At 42.1% G+C, this 11,780-nt stretch overlaps 2 protein-coding genes across 3 annotated transcripts; one reads left to right on the forward strand and one right to left on the reverse strand.

Annotated features, from left to right (window-relative positions):
* Nucleotides 1-1,022: 1,022 nt before the first annotated feature.
* On the reverse strand, nt 1,023-5,543 carry LOC144113744 (uncharacterized). Of its 2 annotated transcripts, none has more exons than XM_077647037.1 (5): nt 5,315-5,543; nt 4,881-4,912; nt 4,596-4,801; nt 2,410-2,531; nt 1,023-1,286 (listed from the first exon to the last, which is right to left on the reverse strand). In XM_077647037.1, the coding sequence occupies exons 1-5, from the start codon at nt 5,416-5,418 to the stop codon at nt 1,091-1,093; spliced, it is 660 nt and encodes a 219-aa protein (XP_077503163.1). In that variant the 5' UTR covers nt 5,419-5,543; the 3' UTR covers nt 1,023-1,090. The 2 variants fall into 2 exon arrangements, with proteins under 2 accessions (XP_077503163.1, XP_077503164.1); XM_077647038.1 differs by having other exon boundaries at nt 5,522-5,542.
* A 298-nt stretch (nt 5,544-5,841) lies between these two features.
* Nucleotides 5,842-6,851, forward strand: Prosalpha3 (proteasome alpha3 subunit). Its single transcript, XM_077647026.1, has one exon. The coding sequence runs from the start codon at nt 5,983-5,985 to the stop codon at nt 6,775-6,777; it is 795 nt and encodes a 264-aa protein (XP_077503152.1). The 5' UTR covers nt 5,842-5,982; the 3' UTR covers nt 6,778-6,851.
* Nucleotides 6,852-11,780: the final 4,929 nt, after the last annotated feature.

The following is an 11,780-nucleotide window of genomic DNA, read 5'->3' on the forward strand; positions in this document are numbered from 1 at the left end:
AGGTGAGCACTATATTGGAAGGTGTGCTCCCAAGAGGACATTCCAAACCTTCATTTGAATGTACACCAGCAGTTAAACACTTGTGGAAAGTAACATCAGTGAAAAAATCAAATTTCATTGCTATTTTTCCATGCATCATGAAAGAGAAACATCCAGCCTCACTGCAGTTGTGCGGATTACACAGTGAATCATTAAATCTTGAGCAATACACTTCAGATGCAAAGAAGCAAAACTCAGCCTACAAAGCCGCTTACCATAAACTTTTCATGGCAGGTGTACCACCTTCTATTTCCACCAATTAGTAAAAAAGGTGCAGCCCACAAGGAAAAACTTGTCGAACCCTTCTGGCTTATACCGCAATATAAAAATTAAAATGAACTACCAACTTCATAATGTACAGGATGCCAGCAGCAGTGAAGGAGCATTTTTGTACTCTTAAGTCGACCAGAGACTGACCAAATTTGAAGCTACAAATAACATTAAAAATTGGTTTTGAGCCAAGAAAGACATTATGTTGAAACAAATTGTTCGTACACATAAAACTTGTGCCACAGCTTATATAATAGGTAATTTACTGCACATGGTGCTATGACTGAATATAAATGCAGAGACTTCTGGAGTTCTTGCTCCCATGATGGCGGATAAGTGACAAAAGCTGCACTGCACTTCCCCATCCCCGTCATGACAGAGCCCAAATGAATCACATCACACAAGGCACATTCTTTAGAATGTCCACTCCCTGGCCTACCTAGATAACTTTTACTGGCAAGCACATACATAAACAGAGGAGTTTTCAGTTAAAAATATTCTGCCATAGGCATCACTTCACACAGAGAAAGTGCTATACACAGCTGTTGCTGCAGAACTCATTCAGCCACAAGTCTCATGCAAAGTCCACAACGTAACATCTTCACAAGTACCAGCAATATTAATTGCCCTGAGGCTACCAGTAAACGGCAACACTATACTAAGGAGATCCATGCAGCAACAGTGGGTTCACCTCAAGACAATCACAACTCAGCTGCATTTTCCATAAGTCTTTACTAGCAGAAGCCCTTGCAACAACTGAAAGATTTATAAAAGTTAGGAATCAAAGAGAAGACAGAAAGCTATGTAGCCCTCCACTGCTTGTTTTTCGTGTGTCCTCCTCAATGAGGACACGTTTCAACAAACTTCTGTTGCGTTTGACAGAGGCAGTTTCCTTTTGTGGGTCTGGCACTACACATTTTTCTTCCTTCCTCTTTTTTAGCAGCACATGTGCTGGGCTTGAAATCGGCTTCTTTTTGCTGAAAGAGGAACAAGAGCAGTAGTTATTGCTTGTTGTTCAATTTACAGGAAAAGCAGCAGGATCAAGCAGCATTCAGCACTTATGTTTTTGAAGAATACAAGAGTTCAGTATAAAATCTGGCCTTGTACATCAATGCTCCTAACCCAGCAAGGCAGCATGACGCACTTTGGATGTATTTACAGAATACTATGATAATACAGTCTGGCACTCTGGCATCAGGAAGCATTGCTGCTGGAGCACAAAAAAGCAATGCAGATGCAATCCGGCTGGGGCAGTGCAGAATCTATCTTCACCTTGTCGTTTTATTAGTTAGGTGGCGGGGCCATGGCACGGATGGTCACGATGGTGCTTCTATATTACCAATACAATAGTTCACTATAAAACCTGGCCTAGTACAGCAATGCCTTTGACAGTGCACATCCTTGACAAAACACCTTCCTCTGACAGTGCATTTTCTTTTGTTCCAAAGCTTTCTGTAATGCGAAAGCTATGAAGGTAAAATAAATGTAATGAAAAGCTTTGACATTTCACTTTAAACAGTGCAAAAGAACCTACTGTAACACAGAATAGGCCATAAAGGATGATAAGGAATTGAAAGAAACACTAAAATAGGGCAAGATTATTTCAGAAACTTCAAATGCAACAGCTTGTTAACACCCTTTGCCAAAAGTGCGAAGAGGTATGTGCGTGTGTGCTGATATCAAACAGGTCAGCCACACCTCATTGCATCTATGTCATGATGCAACTAAACTTGCTTTCTCAGCCAATTTTACTGCAAATAACATACGAATTGAATATGCATGAATGCACCCTAAGTGCTACAGTGCTGCTAGCAAGCCTTCTACCTAACTTCCTCTAGAAAGATGCCATACTCCTAGTCAGCAAATGTCATCAGCTTCCGCCAGCCTTTACTTTGAAAACAAGCTATGCATTCTCAACGTTACTTAAATTCTACGGATGGTGTACTGTTCTGTATTAGCTGTATCACAGTTTAATGGATGCCTCAAATAAGTACAGTACATTACAATGCAGGATACGCCATACAAAAACCCGACTGCGATCCAGAATTTTGAAATGAAACTGGATAACATGTGGGTATTTAGCAATTTTAAATTCATCACCTTGTTGTAGAGACCGGCTTGTTGCAGAACAGTGTGTTCGAACTGGCCTTTGATGATTGCTTCTTTAGGTCTTTTGGACACGGCTGCTCAACCTTTTTGCCACACACTCTGCACAAAAACACCTTTTCAAACAAAAAAAGAGCATGTAATATGTACAGTCAGCAGCATTCCAAGAGGGACTATAGCAGTTAAATGCCACCTTTCAGTACCACATGCCAAGAGTTGCCAGTGAATACGGTCATCATTAGAAACTCTGATCTCTTGATAGCACACCAGTAAACTCAAATTTTTGGCATATTTACTCTCACCAGCAGCCAAGGAGTCACCATGTAATAACAAGAACACCAGCCGGGTGCAACTGGCAGGCACCCATCTGTAAAGCTTCTGCCAACACAAATTGAGGATATCTTCACCATGTCCAAATTTGCATAAAGGTGCTTTGATGCTTCAATATAATATTCTATGCTTGTTAGCCTAATGTACTTTAAATGGAATATTCATGAACAAATGCAAAACAAATATCTGTATAAAACAACCACAACATTAATTCCATATTTCTGCACAACAGCCACAGCTGTTGCAGCTGCACATCTACAAAACTAGTTTTAGATGTGAACTTAGTGAGCATTTTGACAACACCACATCAGAGCTTAAAACCAAAGGTGGGGAGCTTTCTTCAGTAGGAGGGTGTCTTGCCCCAATGGTTTCATAGTTGTAGCATGAAATAGCACAAGCGGCAAACAAAAGATGTGCACACTGCACTGATAGCAATTCACTTGCAACAGCCCTACATCATCTGCAGGGCAAGTCCCCAGCTCGCAGGAGTGCTAAATGCTGCTTTTTCACAAACTCAACGAGCTGTTTTATGCATGCGGACACATGCGTGCATGTATATAAAAGGGGTGTTTAATAAGATGATTCGTTAGTATAGCACAACCATGATGGGTCAGCAATGGTTCTTTTCAAGTGTGGCTAGAGCTAGGGACTGCTTATTTTTCCATAATGAAGCTCCTCCTTTGTTGGAGGGAAGCCCTGTTCCAGATCACAGAACAATCACAGTGAACATAATACAGATTAAGATGTTTATGTATATGCTTCATGCCCTATTTATAACTTTTCAGCAGAAAAGATGGTGTATAAGTCAAGTAGAAGACAAAACTTACACACCAACATTTTAAGAATATGCGCCTCCTAAAAAATGATAAATGACGTCTTAGATAAAATTGCTGCTCATTTTGCTCCTTGCATATGAAACACAGGATTGCAAGGAAAGCACTTCAGAGTAGCATGAGCTATTTTAGTGAAATTAAAGCTAACAAGCAATTTACCAAACCAAAAATGTGCTTTCCCAGTAGTTTCTGAACTCAAGACTCAAATATGAACACCTTAAGGCACATTTAATGTGTGTAGTACCTTGGATCCACACCAACTATGGTAGAAAAGCTTGTGCTGTCCCCATTCCTTCTTACCTTCATATAATTGTTACTGTCAAAGCCTTAGCCCCCAAATGAAACAAAGTGTTAAGATCATGGGTCATGACTTCAGAGCTGAAACCTCCTGTGCTCTCTACTCTGATACCTTTTCTTGCACAAACCATACTCATAATGTTCACTTGTGTGGTAGGCGTACAAGCTGCTGCAGATTGCTTATGATACTCGTCAACTCAATCAAAATCAAAAGCAGCTGTGTGGACACAGTGCAGCAAACTTGCCGATTAATTTTTTGTGTCACAGCAAGGTAAGCAAGATACACTGTTTTTAAAAATAATCCCTAATCAATGCAAGATTGCAGTTAGCATTGTAAATAACTATTACTTCCTCCTACACCTAACCAGGGGTCACGCGCCTGACGTCCCATGCAATGGTGGCATGCGACATCATGGGTGCTATGATGGAGTGCAGAGCATAGCTTCTGCAGCGCAAGTTGGAGCAGGTGGCAGTAAGCAGATCAGAAAAACACGGACATTCTCATTGCAGTTCTGGTTTCAAACATGGTCGCCCCTGTGACATCAGCACAAGTCATGTATATATAGGATGGCCTGAAGTTTCCAGGCTTTCTGTCATAGATCACCAGGTGCCAAATAATGCAGTGCTGAAGTATTCCATAATGTCAGACTAATTAGGCACATACATATCAAACATAAAGTGGAATCATTTAAAATGCTCGTGCTTAAGATTGCCACTAACCAGCATTGTTGTTGCACGCCTAAAACTCTTCAGTTGCTTCTTCTGTTTCGATGTGAGCAGCCACGGCCTGTGCTGTTCCTTGGCAAACAGCTTCCTCATGTTCCGTCGCAACACAGGCCTGGATTTTGTACGCATCTTGACGCTGGATGGATCCCATGCAATGCCACAACTTTCGCACTTCGTCGGGCAGCCTTTTTCCCCTATGCCTAGGCAAAAAGCAGGGTCTCGAGTAAGGCTTCAGGCAGGAGAGTGATGTTTAAAAAATCGAAAACTAAAAGTACTTACTTCTATGTTCACTGCATTCCATGAGACGGTAGCTGAACAAATGAATAATTCACACTATTATAAAAAAATTCCAGAAAAAAAAAGCTAAATATCATTTAGGCAGCTTTCCTTTCCAATAAGTTACTGCCCACAGGCATGTGTGGGCACCAATATTACACTATGCGCAGTAAAGGAGGTTTAAGACATCAACGTGTTAGCACAGCAGGAATTAGTGAAATGACAATCGCTAGCAGGCACACCTATGTAAGAAAGTGCACTTTTCCTTGCATCCTCACACCACGTCAAGCGGTTTGTAGGCAGCCACGCAACACAATTAATTAGTGCGTTTGTAATTATTGCTATAATAAGAATGCCCCTAAATAAACAACTGTATAACTAGCTGGCCGCAAGGCTTCCGACATCAAAACAATGCAACACACGTATGATGCACTAACCTTAAGCAACGTGCAACTGGCAGTGATATTGCATTACATGCTTTAGATATTTTCTGAAGGAAGCTCAGAGTAGCAGTAGACACCTCGTAGTTACTACAGGCCATCTTATCTCTTCAAAAATGGCCTTAAGTTAAATACATTCATGAATTAAGTTTTTAAGGCACACCCCGACAATCAAATCGGGAGCGAGAAAGCCCACGAAACTACCTGCACGACCCAACGACCCGTTAACAACAGCAGCGGCATCAGCGTATTCAAAACTGTCATTCGAATAAAAAAATTGATCCTAACCAAAGACACAAACGTAAATTATTTTTTTTTCTGTTTTGCTTAATTATGCGGTCCAATTCCTTAATTATGGGTTTTGTAAAATTTTGTGTCACTAATTTTGAAAAATAATAATCACTCATTAAATATCTAAAATTCCACCATTTGTCACGTAAACATTGTGCAAACAAATAAAATGTTTAAAAGCAACTTATTACAAAAGGAGGTTTCGCAACAGACTTACTAAATACGTCACTGCGCCGTGGTGGCTTTGGCTTGTGTCAGTTTCTCAGTGACGCTGGTTGTGGACGCTTACGGCGAAGATTTGCAAGTCACTAGCGCGGCGATTTTTGCTGTTGGTTCTACGTGCTGCACAGTGAGTCTTGAACTTTGTGTTCGCAATGGCACGCCGCTATGATTCTAGGACGACCATATTCAGTCCTGAAGGCAGGCTCTACCAAGTGGAGTATGCGATGGAAGCGATCGGTCACGCCGGCACCTGCCTTGGCATCTTGGCCTCCGACGGTATCTTGCTGGCCGCTGAGCGAAGGAACACCAACAAGCTGTTGGACGAAGTGTTTACTGCAGAAAAGATCTACAAGCTGCATGACGACATGGCTTGCAGTGTTGCCGGTATCACCTCTGACGCGAACGTGCTCACCAACGAACTGCGCCAGATTGCTCAGCGTTACCTGCTCCAGTACGGCGAATCCATCCCTTGTGAGCGCCTTGTCAGCTGGCTCTGTGACCTGAAGCAAGCTTACACTCAGTATGGGGGTAAGCGTCCGTTTGGCGTCTCAATCCTGTACATGGGCTGGGACAAGCATTACGGCTACCAGCTCTACCAGTCGGACCCAAGCGGCAACTACAGCGGCTGGAAGGCGACCTGCATCGGCAATAACAGCGCGGCTGCTGTGTCCATCCTCAAGCAGGAGTACAAGGAGAACGAGACGACACTGAAGGATGCTCTGGCGCTGGCCATTAAAGTGCTTAGCAAGACGCTCGACATGACTAAGCTCACTTCTGACAAGCTGGAGATGGCCACCCTCACTAGAGACATGAAGCGTAACAAAACGCGCGTCAACATCCTGCACCAGTCTGAAGTCGAGAAGCTCATTAAGAAGCACGAAGAGGAGGAGGCCAAGCTGGAGGCGACAAAGAAGGAAAAGGAACGCGAGAAGCAGTCCCGCAGCTAGGCGAGCTTCAGCCCCACTTCTTTCTTTGACCCACTGCGATTAAACAGCCGCATTCTGGCGCAGCCTACATGTAATCGGGTGCTTGTCTTGTGTCCGTTCAGACCTAGGTATTGGTGTGGCGCTTACCTATCTAGATTTATCGCTCAATCTACTCAGTGGTACGTTTTCAACCTAAAGGGGCACAATGATGCGGATAGACCGCGTTTTGTGCCCGCACCGTGCGGGGGTACAAAGCACGCTATGCCTCAGCGCCAACGGTAACGCTAACGTCCGATTTTGCAAGGCTGTAATCCTTGCTAGTAAATGCCCACAGAAACCAACATTGTGCACTACAGTGTAGGGTACAGTGGTGGTTTTCAGGCCTAGGTATGAAGTAGCAAACTTTTTACAGTTACCCACTGATTCACTGACATGCTGAAAACTTAATGCTGCTTATGTGAACTAAGCATCTACAAGCACTGGGACCAATGTCGCATTAATTGTTTTCTGGCTACTGTTTACATCGTTGCTATTCAGCTGCAAATATGCAAAACAACATAGAGCGAACACTGACTGAGAAAGCTTACGTTTCTTTCACCTGAACAGTACAAGTTTGGATCAAGGAAACAATGGCATACTAGGCTAGTGTTGCACAGCACACCCTTCTCAAAATGATTCTGTTCAAAAGTGCAGTAGCTGGCTGTGCTGTCAAAGCCACCACAGATTAAGTTTGCTGCAAACCAGGCCATGTGTTTGGAGGCTTCTGTGTAGATATTCACATAGCACCAGCTTCACTATACTGCCATATTGTGGTGCAGAGAGTGGCAAAGTTCATGCAGCTGCCACAAACACCACCAGAGAATTTGTTTAGCCATGAGTGCTCATTCAAGCACACTTGGGTTGTCAAGGTGCTTGTCACATTTAATTACCTGCTTCTTTGTCACAGGATGGCTAGCGTTGTGAGCGATATCGCAGTACTCTGTCTGTGCTTTTGCCACCAACCAAGCCTGGCACTGTGGCTACTGTTGGTCTAGAATAGATGCCTGGGCCATTTGCTAAACATTCATTGGTCGGTGGGTTTGGCCCGTTCAGTGATGCTAGCTCCACAAAATGGTGAGAGCTGTGATGTAGGTGAAACCCCATACACCAGGACACTGTTCCAATTCATTGTGTGTCGTCATTTGCATTGGGCAAGTGAATTGGGAAAACTAAAGTTTCAAAGTTTGATCCTTTTATTTACTTGTATTTTTAACTTTTTCAATTCAGAAACTTCCATCTTCCACACTTGTGCTTGGCTGTGCACTGGATTAGAAATATTTTGGTGTGGTTGCATAGAGTACAGTCACATGCACTTGGAGCTAAAAAGCAGTTGGGCATAATTAAACGAATTGGTGTTCTTGTCTCCCCCTTCAGCTTGTAAAGAAACCAGAATGGAGCGAAGGTAGGTACTTATATATTTTCATCCCTACCAGCCAAGTAGCCAGGCCCTTCGTTGTTTTCTTCAGCCAAAGGCTCGCAGTTGAAGGAATATGACTATTTTACACCAAACCTGGTGCACCCATCATGAAGCCATGCGCTATGATTAGGCCAGCTGTGGACACCCTCACAGCCTTTTTTTTTCACTGTTTTGGATGCTATCTGTACTTTGCATTTTATTACTCACACACCATTCTGAAGAAACTGTGTGGGGGAAGAAAAAATTATAGGGGCACCTAAGCAGTTCTTATGATGTGTAAATGTGAGAGCAAGTGTAACTGGATCAGTGGACACCTCAATCGTGCTGTGGGTAGACGGCATCCACCCACAAATTGAGGTAATTATGCACGTTTTCTTTTCTCAGAACCATTGGAAGGTTTACACTCTGATGATACTGAGGAAATGAAGGACGCATTACTGACTCCCTGGGTCACTGGACACATCAGTTGCACTTTGAGGTACGTGGGCCTATTGCTCCAGGAGTGATGACATCATTTGCATTCTGTGTTTCGGCCAAGGGATTCAAGTGTAACTGGCTCACGCTGTGAGTAGATGGTGGCGTCCACCTACAAATTGAGGCAATTATGCGACTTTCCTTTTCTCAAAACCAGCGGAAAATTTAAACTCTGTTAATATTTAGAAAAGGAAAGGTGCCTAACTGGCTCCCTGGGTCAGTGAACACCTCAATCGATGCCATTCGGGTGCCGGCCACGGGTTTCTGATGATGCCGGGGTTTTTACACACTGAGCCAAGTAACGGTCTCGCATTAAAAGACCCAGGAGGAAGTGTTATGCGTCTATCGCGACACCTGGTTATAAAGAAGAAAGAAGGCTCCTACGTAACAGCGTGCGACGTGTTTTGTCAGCCAGGGTTGGGTCTTGGCCACCACATGGGGCCGAGAATGGCTTCAAGAGGCCTTATCTTGCAGAGGCTGACCACGTGACATAATGCTCCCTCCAGATTTTTTTTTTCTCCTCCATAAGAAACTGCATATACCATGCTCTAGTCATTATTTCATATCAATTTATGAGACACAGCCAATGAATTTTCCGAAAAATCATGAATGGTAGGGTGATAAGTGTGGCAAGTCCGCACGAGTACTTGACATTTACGCTCTTTTTCCCTCAAAAGAGCCACCTCTTTGGTGAAATCTTCATATTAGACATATTTGAAAGGCAATCAATGATCTAAATGCATTTTATATTTAGAGTCCCTTTTAGTATTACGAGCTGCACCTTCAAACCTAAAGCAGCTTTTTCAAAATAAAGATCACCAGGTGGTCGAAATTACTCCAGAGGCCTCCACTATGGCACCTCTTCCTTCCTTTCTCCTTTCACTCCTCCCTTTATCCCTTCCCTTTCAGCACCCTGGAGATATGCCAGACAGCTACTGCGTCATTTCCTTTCCTCAAAACCAATTTTCGAATTTTTCTTTTTCAAGAGGCAGGGCTGTATTGAGATCTCCAGTGTGCAGGATTTATCGTTGAATACACTTTCATGATTAAACCAAGAACGTGATGGTGTGCCCTGAGAGACGAACACTACATTTATAAATTACACCAAGTTTAGGATTGCTAGAGCTGGATGCATAGCATATCCAGTTCATTTCGTATTTTGGTGGTAAGCCACTTTTCCGACACGCTTTTGAAATATTGCACCTGACTTAGCTCCTGTATGAAAATGCCACTTATGAGTGACTTGTGTACACTGGAGAGCTAGATTATGTCACAAAATCAATATCGTTAATGACACGTGATTGGTCTTCCTGAGCTTCTTGTCATGTTTTGATGGTTTCCTATTGGTAATCATATTTGAAGAAATTGATTAACATGGAAATGGTGTGAGTATTGCTACTATGCACAAATGCCAAGGTATAAAGCACCATTTGGATACTAGATGTCACAGCAGAACAATTCTAAACAGGTCAGAAAAAGCAGTGCATCTGTTGTCCTTTCAGAGTCCCATGGTAAAGCTGTTTCATTGTGGGAGTGCATGCATTTCTGTGGAATTGCATGAAGAACTTCTGCAAGCTGTTCTTGTTCTTGCAGAGGCTCTAACTGTTAGTGCGCCACAACTAATTTGTCACTAGCAGCTGAAGCAACTCAGCTTTGGTACACTGCAGGAGTAAAATATTTGAAGCCATACATCAACAGAGATATTTGTGCAGAGTGAAATATGCAGTGCAGTATGAAGTGCTCGTTACTCATAAATACGCACGAAGGGCTATAAAATGGTACACATCATGCTAGAACTGATAGCATCAATTGAAACACCAAGTCTATGAACACTCCGCAGTATGTGTCAGTGTACAAGGATTTGAAACTTTTTTTTAATCAAAAATATCAATTTTTAGATTTTGCATCTTGCTGATAGAACATATCTTAAGCTTTCAGAAAATATATTACACTCGGGTATTCATGACTTTAGAGATGCTTCTTTAATCTTTTTTCGTGGTCACGTCTAGCGAAAGGTGGAAGTTTTTAGAGGTTTTATTTGCATTTCCTTTCCCACTTTGTTTTAAATTTTTAGGTTTGGCAATCTTCTGATAGAGCATGTATTTAGCTTTCAGAAAATATATTATACTTGGCTACTCATATCTTCAGAAATGCTTTTTTCATCCTTTTTTTGGTCATTTCGAGCACAAAGGTGTGAGTTTTCAGGTGCTTCATCTGCATATTTCTCAAAATGACATTTTTGGAAGTTCTTGTTCCTTTTTCTCAGGAACTGTTATGCGTAAGCAAATAAATTTTCACCAGATTTCAACCAATGACTTCTAAATAACTAGTATTAGAATCAAAAGCCCAAGTCCATTCTTATTTTAATGTATAAAAAAAGAACATTCATGGGTCGCCATTTTATTGCACTCAGAAATAAAAAAATAAGTAATAAATCTATTTTTTGCTCAGTGCACACACTTTTGGTACCAGTTGTGCAGAACAACAGATTCTATTCTCATGCAAAATTTAAATGCACTGCATTCAATTGAAAAATAAAAACAAAAATGAAAATACTAGAGAAAATTTCATAGCCATATCTTTTATTGCAGCTTTTCTACAGCCAACTATTGAAAACCATTTTCAATGTCTCACCCCACCTTAAGTGAAAAATACTGTATGAAAGACTCCCGGGATCAGCAGAAACGAGTTCACTGATCCAAATCACTACAGTGCATGTGCAAACAGGGTATGTTGATGCAGAAAGGCACCTACATCCTCGCAAGTTCAAGCCCAGGAACACTTTGATGCGACACTAAAGCCTCACCTTAATGAAATGGTCTGCAATGAGTTAGCTATGTCAAATTAATGAGTTCCCACACAAACCTATGTACCAGTACTTCACAAAGTTTTCGTTGCCAACATGCAGAGCAAACCACTTCTCTAAAACTAAAAAGAAATAAATGGCCATTTTGTAGAGCGTGTTCCCACTCAAACTGTTTGGCACTGAACAAAACAGCACTTGTCTGATAAAGAATGAACTGTACCAGTGTCATTGTAGGCACTGCACATTGTGAACTAATGCGTGGCAGTATATTGGTTCACAAGTGCCACA

The sequence above is a fragment of the Amblyomma americanum genome, chromosome 1, assembly GCF_052857255.1.
Source record: "Amblyomma americanum isolate KBUSLIRL-KWMA chromosome 1, ASM5285725v1, whole genome shotgun sequence".
NCBI lineage: Eukaryota > Metazoa > Arthropoda > Arachnida > Ixodida > Ixodidae > Amblyomma > Amblyomma americanum.